General features: G+C 48.9%; 1 protein-coding gene across 2 annotated transcripts in view; it reads left to right on the top strand.

The window, feature by feature from the left end:
- The window catches only part of LOC147882614 (diaminopimelate epimerase family protein), a 74467-nt gene that overhangs the window by 41793 nt on the left and 9838 nt on the right, over window positions 1–22836 (top strand). For both annotated transcript variants that reach the window (XM_087400664.1, XM_087400663.1), the window contains exons 6-8: window positions 13568–13747; window positions 13961–14045; window positions 14148–14207. In XM_087400664.1, coding sequence (XP_087256790.1) covers window positions 13568–13747; window positions 13961–14045; window positions 14148–14207 — 325 coding nt within the window. The remainder of the gene's footprint in view (window positions 1–13567; window positions 13748–13960; window positions 14046–14147; window positions 14208–22836) is intronic.

Raw genomic sequence — 22836 nt, 5'->3', positions numbered from 1 at the left:
TCTAGATGTAGGCCCCAAGCCTTGTTGCTCCGCTGCTGCAGTTTGCTCCTGAACGTTGCCTACAATGGATACCTTGGGAGCTCTGAAGGCTCCCTTGATATAGGGGAAGCCCCCCTCCAACAAAATTGACCCAGTAGCGGCCTTATTGGCTGACGTGTAGCTTGTCCTAGCCTTACCCACCCAGTTTGTGGAAACCAATTGGTGGGGCCACTTTATTTGAGGCCTTGCAGGCCTTGCCTGGCCACGTGGGAGTTTGTGTAAACGGACTCGTAGCAGGCTGCCATTGGCCTAGGCAGTCCTCCCTAAATATCGACCTGATCTAGGCTTAAATCTTGGTTCAAAGGCACCTCCAAATAGGCACCCCCTTAGCCCTGTTGCCCAGCCTAGCTTTGACGTGTCTAGGCCTGTATGACTTGCTACAACTGCGTACACTCTGCTGGATGCTTCCGTACAGTCACATACCATGGTGCCACTTGTCCCCCGTCCAATCCAAGCTCATAAACAGCCCTACATTTGCTCTACCTTGTCCTGACATGCCATGTGGCATCACGGCATTCTCTGGTAGGATTCTATGCACCCATGGACCCTTGAATCTACTCCAGGTTCTTCTAAACAGCCAAATAACCCTTGGAGGTGTGCTGCCCACATGGCAGCCCATGTTAGAAAATTGAAATCCGACCAGAGGGTATCCCGCAATGGAAGACTGATAGATAGCCCAAGAATTACACTGGGAACTGTTTCACTATGGAATCAAGCTTCATAACCATGTGTGTACTGCACAACCATTCATGTGTTAGAAACAGGAAGTTGAGGGGGAGAGAGAGAGAAGGTAGGCTAGGGTGAGAGGGAATGATACTCAAGTGAAAACATAATGGAAATGAAAGTACTTACATGACTAAAAGAGCTTTAGGCTTTCGTTCATTGGTGTGACATGCCTTTATAGAATAGGCACACACATTCGTAGTACCAAACGTATATGGGATAACTTCCGAAGTGACACGTGGCACCCACTACTAGAACTCCTAGTGAACACACCAAAACACACTCTTTGGCTATGATTTCTCAACACCCCCCTTCAGAGCAAAGAGTGTGAGACTCAACATGTAAGGAGTAGACCGAACCCCCCTCCACCTCCATACTGCGAAGAGAAAGTCCAACTATCCAACACCTCTGATAGTGACTTCTCAGTCAGCTTGCGACTGGCAAGGGTAGACCATCACTCATCACCCTCCTTACTCTGAATTGGGTGATCGATACAATCATAGCAAAGTAAAAGACACTACAATCATTTTTGGGATACAACCCAAGGAGAAAACCCTTATTGACTCCAAATACAATCATTTTAGAGGGACTACTCAAGGCAAAGAACCTTTATTGATGTAGGCTATGGCAAGCAATGGAAGCTCAAAAATGGAGGTGAGAAGACAAAAACGAGATGCTGTAATGAATTGCTGCAAAACTGAGAGTAGAGGCTCAAGAGACTGCCAAACAACTTGGAAAAGCTATCAATGGCTAAGGGAATGGATTCCCGACTGTCACGATCTGTGACGTATTCCTTTCTCTATATCTAGACTTACGGATGGTTTGAAGAATGGACACTTGTGGAAGGGTATGCCCTTTCGACGAGACACTTCCTTTGAGGCACAACCCTTCACAAGAGACATTCTATTGAAGAGACATTCCTATTGTAATGTACCCTCTCATCAAGGGTCACACCCTTCACAAGGGGTACACACCTCTTCATGCACATACACTTTGGAGTACACAGCTTTTCATGTGTGACTCTTCACTCTCTACATAAGAGAGGCCCAATTGTATGGATGACACACTACAGACACTCAAGCAATACAATTATTCCTTGTTCTCTGCTATTTCAGTCTCCTTTCTGTTCCTTAGCACATTTCTAAATATAGTAAATCTAGGATTTTTACACCGACCTGCTTTGATACCACTGTATATGATGCATTATTGGCACATGTGACACTCCCCCCCTTGGATGTATGCTCAAGTGAGCTGAATAACTTCATGTAGGAAGTAATGTGCTTGCTAGCACTACTATCAAAGAACTAGGCATCAGATACATCAGAAACTGTTATGCAAGCATTTCTTGAGCTTTCATTGCTTGCCCAAGCCTACAATTGACTCAATTGAAAAACACACATCATATAGGGCCTGGAAAGCCCAAGAATGCCAGTCATATTGTTCCTCAAGAGAAAGGCCGTGAACCTCAGCTGTGGCTGTATGTATCTCCTCAGGGGGCTCTTCAGGTTCCGCTTGGTCTTCAGCAATGAGATTGGCCTGGTGGGTCTCTTGTTCTTGTTCTTTCTTTTTGAAGCAATTAGCCTTAACATGTCCTTTTCTTTTACAAAATCTGCAAATAATATTTTTATTGGTCTTCAGTTGCTAGTGGAAGCAAATGCATGATCACCAGCAGAGGCAAGAATGGCATATTTATTACAGCGGTCCTTTTCAATAAGTAGAGCCACCATATCATCAAACGTGGTAGTTGTCATCCTGCTTCAACATGTATCCACTTGCTTGGTACTATTTCTTTTTGTTTTTCAATAGTATGCTTATTAAGAAATGAAATGTTTTCCTAGCTACGGACAATGGGGACTAGGTCTAGCATTTGAGGGTGGACTCCCTTGCTTCGGGTTATGGGCATTAGTGACCCACAAGAGTGATGGCGTTTCTTTGAGAGGGACATCTAGAAAACACACCCCACCTGAGTACCCAAACATGGGACCAATCAAATGCACAGATTGCATACTGACCTAGGAACCATTCAAGAGAATGTTCCCTGAGCTTTGGGTGTGGGCCTGGCAGCATGCCAAGAGTAATGGAGATACAAGATAAGACGACAAACAAATGAGCTCAGTATGGCTCAATTATGACCTTAGAGTACGTCAATAGATAGTCTAAGCTGTTAGGAACCTGTTGGTGCGATCAGAATTGAATTCTGACAACTTTGAAATTTTAGGGTTTTTGGGAGTGACACGTGGCAGATTGCCACATGGAATCTGAGCTGGCAGGTCAGTCCACCTGTCCCACACATGTGGCAGCATGCATGGCAAGTGGCAGGGCATGCAGGCCAAGTGTTTGGCCCCAAATCTGGTAGATTTGGGACAGGTTGTGGGCTGTCCTCTTTGGGACTGCAGCCCACCAAAAATCTGGGACAAGTGTCCACCTTCCACTCTAGGCCTGGGGGGGGGGGCTGAGCCTATAAAAGACGGCCTCTCCCCTTTATTCTCTACATGAAAAATTCGTCACTTTTCTTCTCTCTCCTTTTGGTTGATGCAGCAGAACCTCTCCAGCTCCTTGGGTGCAGCCAGCTTCTCCTCAGGCCATTCTCTCACCTCAGCAGCACTTTCTCTCTCTACAACAGCACATTCTCTCTCTACAGTTCCAGCCCCTTCTCTCCAGAAATCTGCCCCCTCTAAGCTCTTCTGGAACAGCGGCAGTATCCTCTCTCCTCCTAGCCTGGAGCAGCCACAGCCCCTTTCTCTCTCCTGCTGCAGTCTTTCTCTCTCTACTGCAGAATTTCTCTCTCTAGTGATACAGCCCATTTCCCTTGCAGAAATCTGCCTTTCTGTGCACCTCTGGAACAGCAGCGGCTCCTCTCTTACATTCCTTGCCTTGGGATCAGCATTGGCACTCTCTCTATACAGCTATCACTCCATAAAAGCTTTCTCTCTCTAGCCTACGCGCTGTTTTTCTAAGCTGTTCTCATTCCAACCCCATTTCCACACTCTCCTCACCCAAGGTAGCTTCAGAGGCATCAAGGAATTCATCTACAAAAGGGTCAAGTCACGAAGGGAGCATGTATTGTCAAGTTTATCTCATTTACAGCACTATTTCATGTTGTTTCTACTATCTTTCTAGAAACTAGTGCTTGTCTCTAATGTTGGATGTAAGTGGTGATTGTTGCAGGCTTCTTCCTTGTGGATTGGGCAAGCCAAGAGTTGAAACCTGAGCTTGAAGTCCTCCTTTTTGTTGTCTACCTTGCACATATGCTCTTGAGTCTTGTATCTAGGTCCTAGGTTTTCACTGAGTTCATCAGTTTGGAAGGTGCATTGCACCTTGGTCTTGTATCTCCATTTTCAAGAATAAAGTGAGCCTGGATAAGGGGGGGGGGGGGGGGGGCGTCTTGGCCCCTCAATCATATTGCATTTTCCAATGATGTGACTTTGTGTTTAAGCTGTATAAGTCTTAATTCCAGCTTAATTGCAAACTCTTAAGTTCAAGTATATGTGTTTGGCAAGTCGCAATCATCTCATTCAAACGCCTCTGCAACATCCGTTGTCTGAATTGATAGAAAGCACCGAGTAGTTTACATTGGTATCAACTAGTTTACATTGGTGTTGCAGGTAATAAATGATGTCTCAGTCCGATTGAGACTTCCAGAGCATTGGAAGATCCACAATGTCTTCCACGTAAGCTTGGTGAAACCCTTCATTGGGAAACCACCTCAAGAGCCCACACTGGACGATGCACCTGAAGTAGAGGACACTGAGATCTTGTTGATCCCAAAGCAAATTATTTTGCATAACTTCACTACGGGACGTCAAGGCACGACTCGCAAAATGTACCTTTTGAAGTTCAGAGGGCTCTCATCAACCGATGCCCAATGGGTGGACAGAGCTTCATTTCAGGAGTGTCCTGAAATCCTGGATGCTTATGAGGAAGCATTTCAGTTGCGGACAACCGAATGAAAGACGGAGGGAATGTCATCCTGCTTCAACATGTATCCACTTGCTTGGCACTATTTCTTTTTGTTTTTCAATAGTATGCTTATTAAGAAATGAAATGTTTTCCTACTGTTCAGTTACGGACAATGGGGACTAGGTCTAGCATTTGAGGGTGGACCCCCTTGCTTGGGGTTATGGGCATTAGTGACCCACAAGAGTGATGGCCTCTCTTTGAGAGGGACATCTGGAAACCACACCCCACCTGAGTACCCAAACATGGGACCAATCAAATGCACAGATTGCATACCGACCTAGGAACCATTCAAGAGAATGTTCCTTGAGCTTTGGGTGTGGCCTGGGCAGCATGCCAAGAGTAATGGAGATACAAGATAAGACGACAAACAAATGAGCTCAGTATGGCTCAATTATGACCTTAGAGTACGTCAATAGATAGTCTAAGCTGTTAGGAACCCGTGGGTGCGATCAGAATTGAATTCTGACAACTTTGAAATTTTAGGGTTTTTGGGAGTGACATGTGGCAGACTGCCACATGGAATCTGAGCTGGCAGGTCAGTCCACCTGTCCCACACATGTGGCAGCATGCATGGCAAGTGGCAGGGCATGCAGGCCAAGTGTTTGGCCCCAAATCTGGTAGATTTGGGACAAGTTGTGGGCTGTCCTCTTTGGGATTGCAGCCCACCAAAAATCTGGGACAAGTGTCCACCTTCCACTCTAGGCCTGGGGGGGGGGGGCTGAGCCTATAAAAGAAGGCCTCTCCCCTTCATTCTCTACATGAAAAATTCGTCACTTTTCTTCTCTCTCCTTTTGGTTGATTCAACATAACCTCTCCAGCTCCTTGGGTGCAGCCAGCTTCTCCTCAAGCCATTCTCTCACCTCAGCAGCACTTTCTCACTCTACAACAGCACATTCTCTCTCTACAGTTCCAGCCCCTCCTCTCCAGAAATCTGCCCCCTCTCAGCTCTTCTGGAACAGCGGCAGCATCCTCTCTCCTTTTCCTAGCCTGGAGCAGCCACAGCCCCTTTCTCTCTCCTGCTGCAGTCTTTCTCTATCTATTGCAGAATTTCTCTCTCTAGTGATACAGCCCATTTCCCTTGCAGAAATCTGCCTTTCTGTGCACCTCTGGAACAGCAGCAGATCCTCTCTTACATTCCTTCCCTTGGGATCAGCATTGGCACTCTCTCTCTACAGCTATCACTCCATAAAAGCTTTCTCTCTCTAGCCTACGGGCTGTTTTTCTAAGCTGTTCTCATTCCAACCCCATTTCCACACTCTCCTCACCCAAGGTAGCTTCAGAGGCATCAAGGAATTCATCTACAAAAGGGTCAAGTCACGAAGGGAGCTTGTATTGTCAAGTTTATCTCATTTACAGCACTATTTCATGTTGTTTCTACTATCTTTCTAGAAACTAGTGCTTGTCTCTAATGTTGGATGTAAGTGGTGATTGTTGCAGGCTTCTTCCTTGTGGATTGGGCAAGCCAAGAGTTGAAACCTGAGCTTGAAGTCCTCCTTTTTGTTGTCTACCTTGCACATATGCTCTTGAGTCTTGTATCTAGGTCCTAGGTTTTCACTGAGTTCATCAGTTTGGAAGGTGCATTGCACCTTGGTCTTGTATCTCCATTTTCAAGAATAAAGTGAGCCTGGATAAGGGGGGGGGGGGGCGTCTTGGCCCCTCAATCATATTGCATTTTCCAATGATGTGACTTTGTGTTTAAGTTGTATAAGTCTTAATTCCAGCTTAATTGCAAACTCTTAAGTTCAAGTATATGTGTTTGGCAACTCGCAATCATCTCATTCAAACGCCTCTGCAAAATCCGTTGTCTGAATTGATAGAAAGCACCGAGTAGTTTACAGTAGTGGCAAGGTGTAGAACTTCAAGGGTCTGCTCAGAACGAGGTATCCCTTGCATACTCTTCATAAGTACTGCCATTTTATGCTCATTATCAGGCAGGCTCTTCAAGCTTTTCAAATCATAGAACTTGAGTTTCAAAAAGACTTTAGAGTTGGTGATTTTGTTACTAAATAAGCTCTCAAGACAATCACAAATCTTCTTAGCATTTGACTTGGAATCCACATGATGAATTAGAAAGAAAGAAGAAAGAAAGTTTATTAAAGTCTTCAATTAAAGTCTTCGGAAGACCGATGGGTCTATGAGACTATGAAAAACCTGGTACAAACGAGCTGTGGTGGTGGAGCTACTAAACAAGCATCCACACTAATGCAAATGCAAAGTATGTAGAATGTCAGTACTAAATCCTAAGTACAACATAGTCATGCCATGTCTGTAGTTGACTATCTCATCATCATCATCATCATCACCATCAAGACATCAGGGTGGGTGTGGCAATGGGGGCATGAAATCGGCGATAGAGTGTTGTTGGCTGCTCAAAGGTGCAGTCCTGGCATGTCTCCTGGTCATATCTCTGCATCTAACCAGGGCTACTTTGACCCCTGTCGGGTGAGACCCGACTCTAAACATGGAGGGGATGTCCCCAAGTGTGATTTGTGTGTCAATCCTCTATCTGAGCTGTCGGGTCACAGGCTCGGTCACGGTTATGTCGAGGCCTCGTCCCGTGGGTGTCCATGTGATCTGGTTGGAAAAACTCCGTGATAGAGCTCTGAGAGGGATCAGCCTAGGAAAAAGTCTGCTCCTGTCTCCGTGCTTGAAGTATCCTCTTGCGGTGTCTGAGTGCCTCATGAACGAAACCTGCCAAACATCGCTGGTCTAGGTAGGAGATGAATCGGGCCAAAATCCCATAGCTGTCTCTGAAGAGGCACTAGAAACGCCGGCGGATCTCATAGTAAACAGGATACCTAAAGATGAAGTGCTCCTTTGCCACAACATCCTGCATGTCACATAAAGTGCGTATGCGCCTCTTCTTGGGTAGTCGCTCTGCTTTGCTGCTCTCGATATGAAGTCTATGTGAAGAGACCCGGAACTGCCCAAGAGAGATCCTCAGTGAGTGGGGTAAGTAAATCTGAGTGTACCCTGGTGTGTCAATGAAACCCTCCGTTGTGATATGTAAGAAGTGATCTTTGTAGAAGCCTAGCTTCACTGGAAGATCACTCGGGCCCAGCTAGGTCTGGAATGCGTGTAGTTGTGATGGATCCTCACGGATAACCTGGTTGACCTTATGTGATAGGAGGGGAGAAAACAGAGCATCCATGCTGTACTGGAATGGGGGTAGTATGTCCATGTGGAGCCCAGTCCCTTGAACCATCTCTCTGTGCGTGTATACCAGCACCTCTGGTCTCCTCCTGTTGCAAGTACCATAGAAGAGGGTAGTGCTAGCCAAGGTAGCCTAGTACGCCCAGAGGTGTAATCCCCATACTCCCTGACTTGGTACAGATATGTGATGACCTGAAATGCAGCATCTAGTTGTAATGGGGGTGACCCAAACTCCGCCCAAATGATCTGGTGAGGAACGGATGGCTTACCATGGATCATCGTGATAGCATGAGAACTTGTAGCCACTCCACCCTGGCCCACTCTGTATCCGACAAGTCTCGCCCCCAGCATAGACTACCATACATCCTCGCTTGATGGACCAAGGAGTCAAACTTCAACCCTTTGGTTTGTGGATCCTGAAAGTGAGAGCGGAAGCACTACCTCTCTAGTCTAGCCAATGAGGCATATCCTCTGCTCAAGTGTGCCTGCATCGCGGGTCTCATAGTGAAGATGGGTCCGGAAAAGACGACTCCAAGACGAGAGTCGGCAAACAAAGACCAATGAGAGCTTCCAGATTTTGCATTGTTGCTGATTAGTGGTATCAAAGTGGCCTTCCTCAACGACGTCCCAAACTCCTCCACACATAAGAAGCAACTAGGTCTTTGTTTGCCTGGTTGGGAATCCTTCCCCCTTGAACTTCTCCACGAGCAGCGAACTTGAAGACAAGGAAGTCATGATGGAAGAGGGCTTTGTGAAGGCGGGCAGCAATTTGAGGTGAAGAACCAGCAAATAAATTGGCTGGTCTAGGGCTCCGAAATGCAAGAGTGGACTCCACATGTGCAAGGCGGCAGATGTAGATGCTCCTGTAGGCGTTGCAGCAGCTGGTCGATGGCTTTAAGTGCTCCAAAATGCAAACCCTGTTTGAAAAGCAGCAAGATGGTGCCCCGAAATGGAGAGCCAGATCAAAATGCTGCATTCGTAGACGTTGGAGCTGCTCGGAGGTGGATTCAAACACTTCAAGTGCTAGAAAAGTGGCTCTAAGGTAGTCGGCTATGCAGCAGCAGCAGCAAAACACTGATTTCCAGCGATGGAAAGCTCCAGCAGCGGCCCCGAAATGGAGAGCCAGATCAAAATGCTGCATTCGTAGACGTTGGAGCTGCTCGGAGGTGGATTCAAACACTTCAAGTGCTAGAAAAGTGGCTGTAAGGTAGTCGGCTATGCAGCAGCAGCACCAAAACACTGATTTCCAGCGATGGAAAGCTCCAGCAGCGGCCTCGGGTGACCACACGTGCAAGCCCGCCTTGAGAAATGAGCCGACCAGCAAACAAAGAAGCCGCCAAGTCTTTAGCTACAGCTCCGAGACAGCCCAAATGGAGGTGGCAGGCAGTGGAGACTCAAATCAGAAACGAATGAAAAAGGAGAGGCGACTAAAAGGAGACAGCATGGAGAAGTTTCTGCAGAATTAGGATTGGGGCAGATGACGTAGCAGGACAGGTTAGGGCAGGGCCGATCTGGCTCTGATATCATGTTAGAAAGATGGTGTTGAGGGAGAGACAGATATGAGAGAGAGAGAGAGAGAGAGAGAGAGAGGGGGGGGGGAGGGGCAGGCTAGGTGACAGTAATGATACTCGAATGAAAACGTAATGGAAATGAAAGTGCTCACATGATTAAAAGAGCTTGAGGCTTTCATTCATTGATGTGACATGAGAAGTACAAGCCTTTATAGAATAGGCACACAGACTCACAATACCAAATGTATATGTGATAACTCCCAAAGTGACACATGGCACTCACACATAAAACCACTACTAGAACTCCTAGTAAACACACCAAAACACACTCTTTGGCTATGATTTCTCCAACAGTGGTTGCAAACTAGCAAATAGACTGTGCTCAAAGACAATATAGAAGCAACTCTTATATATTTCTGTCTGTCCACAAACTGGACAAGATACAATACCAAAAGGTTCTCCTACTATATGCCTAGCACCTCTAGATCTCTAAGCCTGCTTGCTCCATTGAGCTTATGTAGACTCTCCGTCCAAAGGGTCTCTTCCACCTTGTTGTCTGGAAACTCAGCCTGGGGGGGCAGCTCCTTGAGCTAAGTATGCAGCCCTCTGTAGGTCACCTTCACCTCTTGTGTATAGGCCCAAGGATGGTCCTCCTGCTGCTCCTTCCTGCTCTTGGATTGCTGCTCCAAGTGATATGTTATGAGGCCAAGGGGCCTCCCTTTTATAGGGGCTGGTTGCCCCAAACTGGCTGACTTTTGTCTGCCCCAAAACTGACCTAAACAGGCTCCAAATCAACTCAGCCCTTACAGCCTTTAAATACCCCTCTAGGGGTTCATTTGCAGGGCTTTTGCTGGTCCTGCCTGGCCACGTGGCTGGCTGCCACTGGCCCAGGCAGGCCTGCCCATAATTCTGCCTCATTTCCATGCTCCTAGGGTCCCAAAGCATTTGCTAACCTGTGCATTTCTGTCCTTTCCATGTATGGACAGCTTTTAGAGGCTCCTTACCAAGATCTTCCCTCCATGGTGGATCTCCACTGCTAGGTACTTATCCTTTCTCTCTACTGCCGACATAACAGCTCATGTGCGTGACAGCCTTAGAGGCTCCTTACCAAGATCTGCCCTCCATGGTGGATCTCCACCGCTAGGTACTTATCCTTTCTCTCTACTGCCCACATAACAGCTCATGTGCTGCCCATGTGCGTGACAGCCCCATGCCTATTACTACTCTATGGTCCACCCCCCTGATGCACTCCTCATATGGGGGCTCACAAGTGGGGAGGAGACTAGTCCTATTCCAACACATGCGACAGCCCCATGCTTCCATATTTTGCTGTGAGCTTGCTGCCCACATGGCAGCCAAGGTGCTGCCTATGTGGCAGCCCCATCTTCATGCTTTTCTCTGTGGGTATGCTGCCCCCACATGGCAGCTAAAGTGCTGCCCATGTGGCAACTCTAACCCTAAGTACACCCCGTATGGGGGCTTATAGATGGGGAGGTGACTCTTCCAATATTTGGAACACACGTCCTGGCATTCATTAGGCAGTGTCCCAATTGAGCAGGTTTATGCACAGCCCAAAGACTTCACATTGGCAGGATGTGAAGTGTGTTTTTCGATATTTGCAGGGCACTTGACCTCTTGGTTCGCTCTTTCCCAGGGAGGGCGACTTTCACGTATATGCTTTCATCAATTCAGATTGGGCTGGTGATTTTGATACTCGACAATCTACTAGTGGTAACTATTTCTTTCAGTGAGACTTTAGCACATGTCAAAGCAGCCATGCCTAGCATTGAATGGAAGTTGTTGATGATGATGATGACGATACAGGAGCAACTAATATCTGGCACTCTAGAGGACATGCTATCATTGCACTTAAACCACAAGAGTTACGGATCAAGCTTCTTCGACAATCTTACAAGTTGAAAGGAACCAAGGTAAGGATAGCTAGCTCAATTGAAGAATAAGACAACGGAATTAGCTAAGTTCAAGGCTGCTAGGAAGGATGGAAAATGGGTAGTGTACCGTGAAGGCATAGCACTAATCAAAGAGTTTAAATCCAACGAAAAGACTCTTAGTCTTAAACTGAGGTATGGCTAATTATATTTTTAAGACTGTTATGTAGGAACTCTAAATAATCGGAGTTGTTTTGCACTCCTTGGGAGCTACCATGTGCCCTTCCTACGCAGATGTACTAGATGGTTTTTTGCTGTCCCATAGACCTATTGGTCTACGTGGACATTAATATAATTTTTTTCTTTCTTTCTTCTTTTCTTGGACACTTTGGCATTTCTTGGTTAAGCAAGAGACAACCTACAGTGGCTACCTCTTCATGTGAGGCTGAGTACGGGGCAGCCTTCACGACCAAAGTCGAGCATATTTGGCTAAGGTGTTTGTTGGGTGATCGTCTTCATGCATCATTGGAGGGGCCTACTCGAATTCTCACTGATAGTCAGAGTGCCATTGCCGTGGTACATAATCCTATGTTTTATGCTCGTATGAAACACATTAAAATTCATTATCAGTATGTCATGAAGCGGCTAGATGCACGGGACATCAGCTTGGTCTTTTTACGATACACAGCAGAATGAGGCAGATCTCATCACTAAGCATTACCTTTTCCCAAGTTTTGAGGCTTTTCGCAAAGCTTTAAACTTATATCCGTTTGGCGATTGATGTTTACCTTGTACATTGTGACATTGTCATTGCAACGAGGTGTTAGAAATATTATATTTCCTAAGGTAGTGGCCAATGTTATGTAATAAGGGTCTGGGGGCACTTTTTCCCTTTTCAAGTTTTTTAACCCCTAACCTTAGTTAGAGATTGAGTTTGTGGGTGAATTGGTCACCACACAACTTATGAGCCTAGTTAGGGTTGAATTTGTGTTTTGTCTCTGTGACTATCCAAGCTTTGTAGTTCATTTGTGTTGCTGCAATTTCATTCCAGATTGCTTCAGCTCCATTCTCTTGCGCTCTCTTGCTTCCATTTCCAACACACTCAAGGTCTATAGGAAGATCGCAATCAGTTTTAGGCAGTCTAATTGCTCCCCTTGCAAGCTTGCACCCTCTCCCTGCTGTTTCCTTGCTCTCACTTGCTGCCCTTAGATGAATCCTTGATTCTCAGCTTTTCCACTTACTTCTAAGAGGCTGAACCCTTTTTCAAATTCATGCTCCTCTCCAGAAGTGCTTTGGCACTCTCTACTGCTCCCGTGCTACTCCCTTGGCCACTTTCTTTGCTGTCTGCTTACCCCTCTAACAACTTCGCTTCGCTCTTGTACTGCTACATGATTCCCTTTTGCTGTTCAACTTGCTGGTAATCCCCACTTAAGCCTGCGATTTCCCAATACTGGGGACAAGCCATTGGGCAAGTGTACGTCGTGAATTCGGTTTCCATCTATAATTGCGCTTGGCTGTTGTCTTGTTTTGCATTATGTTTTTCACATGTGAGCCCATTTGAAAGTGACTTGTAGTTTTGGTTTTTCACCTGTAGGCTCTTCTAAAACTAATTTATGTGGTCCTAACATATATCTTTTGAATTCTGAAGATTCTAACCATGTTTAGGTTGAAAATACTAATTAATTTTGATTTGAACCATCTTTCAAAAATTTGGAGACAGATTGGTGCGAATTCTTTTTGCTGAGATTGGTGAGTTTTGGGTCTCTTTCATGTAATGGTTATTAAGGGGCAGCCAGTGGCTACGTTCTACAGTTTTGTAGAGTTTTATGTATTGAGTTCTCCCAATTTAGGGAGATCGTTGTATATATTGGACTTTGTATTTACGTTCTAGGTCTTCTAGGTTCCCCTACCTTATATCCAAGGGTTTGCATTACTTGTGAGTGAAGCTGAGCATTAGTGTGATAAAGAAATATACCTGGGATCATCCCAAGTAGGCGTTATACCCCATTCAGACCCCATCGGGTGCCTTATTCTTCTCCTTTTTTCCTTTCTTTACTCTAAGCCTTGTGTGAAATTTGAATGATATGTGAAGGATTGTTAATTTCTAATTAATGGCTATTTGATATTTTATGTTTATTGAGTAACTTTGTTTGTAGAGCGTTACTGCTTGTATGAGTATGGTGTACATAAACTTTCAGCCCCATAGGTGTTCCTTCTTGCATACGGCATGTTGTTGAGAGAGAGAGAGAGAGAGAGAGAGAGAGAGAGCAATGGAATTTGCTCGTATGGCAGGTTGAAGTTGACATGGGGCCACCAATCTTGAATGCTGCTGATGTGCCAACCAAACTTCCTTCCGAAAAAAATGGGGACGTTGTCAAAGTGCCTTTGGTGGTCGGAGGGAAATCATGGTTGGTGACATGTGTTAGCATGGGAAATCCACATTGTGTCACTTTTGGAGAGGGAGATGGTAAGGTATTTGACAACTAACCATAAGCTTTGTGATTTGTTTTATTGAATATTGATCAATGGTTACACTTTGTATCATATCATACATGAAAGGATCTCAAAGGAATGGAACAAATGATTACAAAATTTAGGTCAAGTCAACATGTTTTTGTGATCCATAGTCTTGTGGCTTGTGAAAGGGCCTTATAATTTATAATTTTGTGTTTTTAATCTTTACAGGATTTAGATGTAAATTCTTTATCATTGGAGCAAATCGGGCCTCTTTTTGAACATCATGAAGTTTTTCCAGCTAGGACAAACACAGGTAGAATGATTTTGTGGAGGCAAATCGCCATGATCATCGTAGAGACATAGGAAGGTTTTGTATATTATTACAAAGAGCTCATAAAAGGATCTTTCTTCTCAGAATTTGTGCAGGTGCTCTCTCCTTCTCATTTGCGCATGAGGGTATGGGAGCGGGGTGCAGGTGAGCATTGTTTTTGTATGAATAAAAATTGACTTAATTTATTGTTAGTTGCTCTTTCTTTGCGAAGTAGTCATCAGCCTTCCAATTGCTACTCTTTTGTTTTTGAATATGTCAAGAATGTTGGAGTCTTAGCGTGTAGTGTAGTTGTATGGAAACATCAAGCTTGTACTTCTGTGTTGCTTGTAATACATTTAGGATTATGAAAACTAAAGCTATACTTTCTACAAGAAAAGAGAGATACGAAAGTACCGTAGCAGGTTGGGACTCATGCCAAGGAAACATCATCCTTGCTAGATGTTATGACCCTAAGTTCATAGCATGAGTTGGCAATTAGGATGGGCTTAGTTTAAGATAGTAGAACCTGTAAAAGGGGTTAGTTATAATTTATGACTATCCCCAATGTATGGGTGTCCTTATGATAGGGGTACCCCTAGGTGAGTCTATATATATGAGCTGATGGCTCATTTTCAAGGCTACAGTTGGGAGGTGAGCTTGCTAGCTCCCCTAAATCCATGTGTGCCTGTTTCAGATCCTCGACGCCTTGTATGCATGATGACTGACCTGTATGCTGATTCGGAGTGCATATGGTTGGGAATTTCCTCCCAGGTGAAATGTTTTGAAGCTTTTGTAGAAATTGAATCGCCAAGTCCCGGACCTCGTCTGGATCTGTCCTGACACTACCATCCTGCGCCCTAAGAGAACGGAGCTGTTCCCCTGCTGACCTGTGTCCATGGGTCCTGAAGAACTCTCTGCACATCCTGTCGCCTTTCCTAGCCTAGGACTTGGAAGCATGAAATGAGAACTCTGAGCGACGCTGGGTGATCTTCTCTAGCATGGCTCAGGCCCGAACCTCCTGTTATAGCCTTGACAACCAGTTGTACTTTGAATGAAGAGATAATGGACTACAGTTTGATTGGCCTTCTTAGCCTTTGCCACGACTGAGTTTGCCCTTCATCTCCAAAGTGCTAAAGAAAACTCAATATGAAGACCTTTGTATAAATGGATGTTCAATTGTGTGTGGGTGTTTGGATATGTATGTGATAGAAAGAAAGAAGAAAGAAAGTCTATTAACATCCACTGGAGACCAAAAGGTCTATGGGACAGCAAGAAACCCTCTAGTACATCTGCTTTAGGGAGGGCACATGGCAGCTCCCAAGGAGTGCAAAAAGCAACCCCAATTATTTAGAGTACCTACATGATATTCTGGAGAGTAAACAGCCATACATCAGTTTAAGACTGAGAGTCTTTTGGTTTTGATGTAAAATCTCTGATTAGTGCTACCCCTTCACGGTAAACTGCCCATTTTCCATCCTTTCTGGCAGCCCTGACTTTAGCTATTCAGTTGCCTTAATCTTGAGTTGATTTTGTGTAAGCTCCTCTGCTATCCATACTTTGGTGCCCTTCAGCTTGTAAGATTGTCGAAGAAGCTTGATCCGCATATCTTTTGACTTCAGTGTAAGGATTGCATGACCTCTATAGTGCAAAATAGAAGCTGGCCTGGAGTTGTCATCATCCTGCTCATCATCATTCACCCATTCGATGTTGGGCAAACTTTTTTTTTTTTTTTGCCGAAAAAGCAGTGCTAATTATATTACTTCGAAAACAAGATACAAGAGGTCAGCATTGCAGCTGACGGGCTGCGTTCACAAATCGGACGCAGCCCAAAAGGTAACAAAAGTAAAGCTCTCTCTCACGGAGGGATCAGGCGAGTGTGAATGAACAGCCAGAGAGGTGGTGAGTAGCGCCACTGAAGGCCCTGCGAAGTATGCTTGAAGAAGAGGCCCTGTGTGTCCCAAACCCGGAGGAAACGTCTCCGCTTCTCCCGGCCGGCCCGGGAGTCCCCCTGTATCTGGTCCCACTGGCCTCTGAGGGTGTGTATAATCTCACTCCAGATGTCAGTCATGATCTGGGCAGTCGATAAGGAGGTGCCACCGAGGATCTGCGCGCAGCGCGAGGTCCAAATGTGCCATCCTGCGATGCTGCTAATAATCTCCCAGACTGGCTGCCTCTCCTGAGCTCCTGTGCCAGCCTCTGCCAGGTGCGGCGGGATGCTCTCGAGCGGCCCCCACGTCTCCTGTGTGATAAGGAATGTGGGGTCCTGCTGACATGCCTCGAATAAGTGATGAAAACCAGGTGCGGTGCTGCACCAGCAGAACGCGCCCCAAGTGATCAATCCTAGCTCCGGTGCTGCGCGAGTAAGGATCCCGAAGGTCCACCTCCACACTTCCTGGGCCCGAGTGCAACTCCATAGGCAGTGTTTTGGTGACTCCTCGTCCTCATGACAGATCTGACAGCGTCCGTCCTGACCTATCTGCCGCAACCAGCTCCCCACTGGAAGACCTTTGTGGGCAAGAAGCCACAGGAAGTAGGAGATCTTCCGCGGCCGCCAGCTCTCCCACAAGGCCTTCCAGAAGGCCTGCAAAAATAACCTGGAAATACCCTGTGCATACCAACTGGGCCGCTGGGTGGGAGGGCGGCTCTGCATCCTCCCGAGAACTCGCCTGCCCAATGTCGTGCTGTAGGCAAAGAAAGAGGTCGGCCCCTGACCTGTCACAATCTCTGGCCATCTCCACTCTCCTGGGTCCCAATCAAGCTCTGACAAGGCCCGCCCCTCCCAGAGCCAGAGTCGCCAAAGCTGCAGCTGATCCTGCTCTATGCTAGGATCGGTCCGCCAAACCTTCCCCATGAGGCCTACGACACGAACCCTCTGCCATGGGAGTAGGGGGTCGATAAGCACATCCTCTCTCCTGAGTCGGCCATCCCCCATAACCGCGAAGAAGGAAACAGAGGAGTCGTCCATCCGACCTGCAACCACCAGTGGGATGCCACGGGGGGTGAACTGTCCCAGCCAACGGTCATCACCAGGCATGAGGGTCTGAAACTCGGGTGGAACCAACCAATCAGCTGGAATCGCTCCGTCTATCTCCGTACGTCTCGCCTGAGCTCCACGGGCACCTCCAGCTGCGTCTGTAAGATCAGCGGTCTCTAAATGTCTACGTGTCCCTCCAAACTCGAAGGGACCGGGCTGGCCCCCGCATCCAGCCGTCCCACCTGATGTGTGATCTCTCCCCCAGCTGAAGGCCCTCGGCATCTCTGACCTGATCGTTCCAGATAAGCGGCTGGCGATCGATCTCCTCCTGACAGCTAGGAGGGGACTGTATGAGACTGAGGCGGAGCCGCCTCCAAACCATGAGGAGGCTACGAACAAGTGGGGAGCGGGGCTGAGTGAGCGGGGCGAAAGTGAAGATCCACCTGAGGGACGGTAGCCACTCTCCACCTCGGCACGGGACACAAGAACCGACCCCCTGCTGAAGTAACATCTTCCACGTTTGCCCCCCCGGGGTCAAACCGCGGATAACTAGCTTGCCCAACAGGGCCTGACTCTGAAGCTCTGGATCGATGATCCCTAGGCCACCCTCAGCCTGCGGAAGGATGACTGTCTGCCAAGCAACCCTGGCTCTGGTATCTCTGAGACCATCCCCCCCGGACCACAGGAAGTTCCGAACCAACCTCCTAAGCTGTGCCACGCTGGATCTCGAGAAACACCAGCAGGAAGCCACATACCAAGCCGTGGCTAGGAGGACCTGGTTGACTACCAGGGCACGACCTGCAAGGGAGAGCTTAGCAGTGCTCCAGAAAGCCAGCTTCCGTCGAATGGAATCTAGCACCGGGAGAAACTGCTGAGCTGGCGTGATATCCAGGCCGACCTGAAAGCCGAGATATCTAGCTGTCTGTCCCCGCGGGATCCACCTGAAACCCAAAAACCTCCCCCACTGAGAGCACGCCCCGGGGTTTGTGAGAAAACCAACTGATTTGTTCCAGTTGATTTTCGCACCGGCTGCCGAACAGAAGACCTCTAGGGCCATCCTCACCCTCTCCAACATCATCTCATCATCCTGGACATACAGTGCTGTGTCATCCGCATACTCCGAGTCCAGGAGCTCCGTGTCCTCCCGGAGGGGAAGGCGAATACCTCGGATCCCAGTAGACCTCGCCCGAAGGTAGTATGTCATAGCCTCGGCGAAGAAGAGAAACAGGTAAGGAGCAAGGGGGCAGCCTTGACGCACTGATCTCTCCAAACGAAAACGCTCTCCCATCCTGCCGCCAATGATGACCCTGCTAGAAGCTGTCCTGTATAATGCTGAAATACCCTGAATCCATCCTGCTGGGAAACCTAGTCGCTCCAGAGTCCCCTCCAGGAAGGACCAGTCCACTCGATCGTAGGCCTTCTCAAAGTCGAGAAGTAGGATGGCTAAGTGTGACCCACTGTGTTGAGCCCACTCCGCCGCCTCTGAGAAGGTGAAGACATTATCCAGGATACTGCGATCCTGGACAAAGCCTGTCTGAGTGTCATGAATGAGGTCTGGAAGTAGAGGCCGAACTCTGGCGCTGATCATCTTGGCAAGGATTTTGTAGGCAGTGGTGAGGAGGGTGATCGGGCGCCACTGACGGATCTCTTGTCGATCTCCTCCCTTCAGGATGAGGCAAATCAGTCCCGAGGAGAGGCTCTTTGGCATATATCCGCTGCTGAAAATCCTCTGAAGAGCTGCTAGGAGGGGCTGATGGATCTGATCCCAGAAGGAGGTGAAGAAAGCTCGGGATAGCCCATCCTCGCCAGGGCATTTCTGCCCGTCGATGGCCATCAAGGCCTCCAACATCTCGTCCGTAGTGAACGGTGCCAACAACGTCGCCTGCATGCTGGGCTGGACCAGGGATGGAATGTGCCTCCACACCTCCTCACGGGAGCGTCGAGTGCGAGGGGCAAGCTGCTCCTGCTGGAAAAGAGTCCTGTAGAAGTCGGTAGCCAACCCCAAGACCTCACCCGGATCAGTAACGATGTGCCCCTCCGCTGTCCTAAGACTCCGTAGCTGATCACCTGCTGCTCTCTGGCCATGCGTCCTGAAGAACTCCCTGCACATCCGGTCGCCCTTCCGAGCCCAGAAAGAGAGAGAGGCGTGATAGGAAAACTCTGAACGGCGCTTGAGAGTCTCCTCAAGAAGGGCTCTGGCTCGAAGGGCCTGGATCCGAAGCTCCTCCGAGCCCGGGGCTGCCTGCTGGAGTCGCTGAATGGAAGCGAGGTCCCTCCGAAGAGCTCTCTCTCTGCCCCACCACTCCTGTCGAACCTGTAGGGCTGCGAGCTGGCAAATCTGGCTGGACTCCTGTAAAGCCTGTGCCACCGAATCAACCAGATCCACGCACTCGCCCCAATCTCTGTCCCATAGACTGCCGATACTGCTACGCACGTCCTCCCTCGAGAAGATGGAGTCGGGAATCCGGCACGAGCGGGGGGGAAGGGCCTGAACTGCCGAGTCTAATGATAAGAGCACAGGCGCATGGTCGGAAAGTATCGTCCTTGGAACTATACCCGCCTGACCGCCTCTGTTGATGGCCCAATCACTAACATAGAATCTATCCAGCCTCTCCAGGAGTTTGCCTCCTTCCCTGCGGAAGCCCCACGAGAAGTCCAAGCTCCCGTGCCAACGACGGAAGGACGGGTCTCTCCAGCTGTCCCTACCTCCTGTCGCGAAGATAAAAGAGTCCCAAGCGGACTGCTCTGCCTGAGACATGCCAGTAAACTCTGGTCCTCTGCCCTGCTGGTCCTCCAAGGTCTCCAGATTGTTGAAGTCACCTCGAACAATCCAGGAATCCAAGTCTGGGAGAATCCCTGTGAGTGTCCTCCAGAAGGTGGCTCTGCACCGGAGGTCTGTGGGAGCATAAATGTTGAGGATTCCTATTCTGGAACCCTCCAATTCCAGGCCTACCCAAAGGGCACGGCCTGGGATCAACGTGCCATGACCAAAAACTCCCTGGGCTAACTGCTCGCACACGGAAGTACAGACACCTCCACTCCTCCCCTGTGCGCCGATCGAGGGCTCCCAATAAGTGTGAGAACGTTCAGGGAGAATCTTCCCGCAGCTACGGGAATGAGCCACAGAAAGCTTGTGCTCCTGGAGCAGAAGTACATCCAAACGACCAATCACTGCTGGTTGAAGTTCCTGTCTCAAAATGAGCTTCCTAGGACCACGGGTGCCAGAAGAATGAAACCCGTTCACATTCCAGGAGACAAGGTGTAGGCTCATGGTGAGGACTGGGAGGCTGCGAACAACTGTCTGCTCGCGGCAGATGTCGATGAAGAAGCTGACATTTCGGAGTGGAGGCGCTGACGCTTATGAGAAGGTTTGGAGGGGGAGGCGGGGTCGTCCTGCCCGTTCTTCAACACCTTTAGCAAAGGCGAGAGGCCTTTGGTGCCATGAGCAAATGCTTTCTCGAGCCAGCTCGAGATCTCTGAAGTAGTCATCCCGTAGAAGGGTCGGAGTTTCTGAGGGGTCCAGGCTTTGACATCCTGGGGGAGGGGCCATGACAGAGGGGGCCTGAGGATCACAATCAGTCTGAAGCGTTTGGCGGCGCAACGCCACCGCAGGCGCACATCACCCTCGGACCACTGAGTCTCGAGAAGCTGCCCACCGGACGGGCCTATCCAGGAGCAAACCTGAGCGTGCGTCTGCTCTCTGAGAGCCTCCCAGACCGAGTCGTCTGTCCAAGTCTCGATGCCGTCGCTGAGAAACGTGAAAGCAAAGCTAGGGCCATCCCTCGGGGCCAAGGCTGCTATCTTCCCATCCGCCCCTTTGCGGAGCAGGAAGATACTGATGTCGAGACAAGCAGGGAAGGTCCCAAGGTCGGCCACATCCAAGTAGTCCCAGGGGCCAGATCTGTAAAAGTCGCGAGGAAGCTCTCTCTCCTGAAGCTGAGGCCCACCAGAGTCTGCAACTGAGGGGCTAGCGGACAGGGAAGCCTGCTCCAGTGGTGGTGTAGACTCAGGGTGTCCTGCCTGTGGAGGGGAAGGGGGAGGTGGCTGGGGGGTAGGCGACTCAGACTCCACGGAGGCGACTAGCGGGGGGGGTGGAGGAGGGGGAGTGGGGGCTGCCCTCGGCTGAGGAACCATCGGTACAGCTAACTCTGCAGGAGAGCTGAGAGAGGCGAGGGGGGGGGGGGATGGGGATGCACCTGGGACTGGGGCTGAGAAGGAGGAGGAGACTGAGGAGGAAGAGGCGGGGGTTGAAGCTGCGGGTTGGGAAAAGGGGGGTGCGACTAGGGAAGGGGCTGGGACTGAGTGGAAAGGGGCTGGGGAGCGGAAGAGAGGGGGACCTGAAGCTGTGGAGGGCGGGCTACCATCGAAGAAGCAGCTCTCCCAAGACCCTGGGGCGGCTGCCTGTCAGGTCTCTGAGGTGCTGCTGCAGGTTGGGTAACCTCTGCCTCCTTGCCTTTATTAGAAATCTTCTTGTTCTTTCCTCTTTTCCTTCTAACCTCAGTCCAACCGCCAGCTAACTCTGGACCGGACTCCGGCTACCTCTGCTCCTCCTGACGTGGCTGCCCGGAGAGGGGCAGAGGGGGCGGAGGGGGAGGGGGCGGGGGAGGCCGAGAGGAACTGGCGAATCGTGGACAAACAGCAGCCAAGTGCCCAAAGCCGTGACACCTCAGGCACTGGCCTGGCTGTCCGGTGACTACCATGCTCTGGGTGATGCTGCCGGCATCTGTCACGATCTCGATCACTGCAGGGAGAGTCGCAGGGTCCGCCACAGCCACACGAACTCGGGGGGCTCCTGCCGTAGTCACCGTGTCGGCGAAAGTTCGTGCATAACTGTTACGCTCTAGCCGAGGTAGCATGACCTCGGAAGAATCAGTCGACATTTCCCTTATAGGATCTATCTTTGTAATATATGTGTTTGCGCTTTATGTAAATGATCGGGAGGGATTAATGTCAAGGTCCTAGGTGAGGGCTGATAGCACCAGACTAGATAGATCTGAGACCAAGGGCCTAGTGCAAAGATTGTGCCTAGGGGCAAGGAATTAAATGCATCCCAAGAGAGGGGTGAAATGTTGCATTAGGAAGGCCCTATATGGATGACATGTGGCATCTAGATCTATCTAGGGAATTGGGGTCTGTCAAGGCTAGTGAGAGAAGATAAGGGATGTGGATTTACGTAATTTCGATATAGCTCTCTCTCTCTTGCTTGAAGACTTGGCAGAATTGGCTGGGTGGTAACGAAAGGTGCTACTCCCGTGATCTGTAGAGAAGAGAAAGGCAGAAATTTGTTGACATTTGGTATCAGAGCGCAAGGAACAGAAAGGGGTCTACGAATTGGCGATCTCGCAGCGGCCGTGATTAGGGACGGGTTGATAGCGTGGTGGTTCGCCGGTCAGTCGGGACTTCTCAGATGGTGGCTGTACCTAGAGAGTCGCCGTGACGACGGAGAGCAGCAGATTGAGTGACGCCTTATCGCAGGGCTGCTGACCAGGAGTCGTACACGCACCAGCCACTATTCGTCGTTATTCAACCAGTCACCACGAGTTTTATCTGCGTATCGTCATCTCCACGCAAGTGATGAAAATAACGAACGGGGCAGGTTGATATTTTATTGCAATAGTGTGGCGTCGTTGACGAAACCAGGCGCAGCTTCTAGAATAGACCAGCGTAGGAACGTGATACGGAATTGAGCGGCGTGCACGTCGACGGACGGTAGATGGTGACGGGTGACGGGTGACTTTCAAGCAGACAGACGATCACACGAATTGATGGCGGATTTGGATCCAGGGAGTGTTTGTGTCTTTCGAAGAAATTTCTAAGTAC

The sequence above is a fragment of the Dipteris shenzhenensis genome, chromosome 29 (genome assembly GCF_047967505.1).
Source record: "Dipteris shenzhenensis isolate YYH24624 ecotype China chromosome 29, Dip_SZ_1.0, whole genome shotgun sequence".
Classification (NCBI taxonomy): Eukaryota; Viridiplantae; Streptophyta; class Polypodiopsida; order Gleicheniales; family Dipteridaceae; genus Dipteris; species Dipteris shenzhenensis.
Note: the sequence above shows the minus strand (reverse complement) of the source record. Positions and strands in the feature narration are given on the sequence as shown.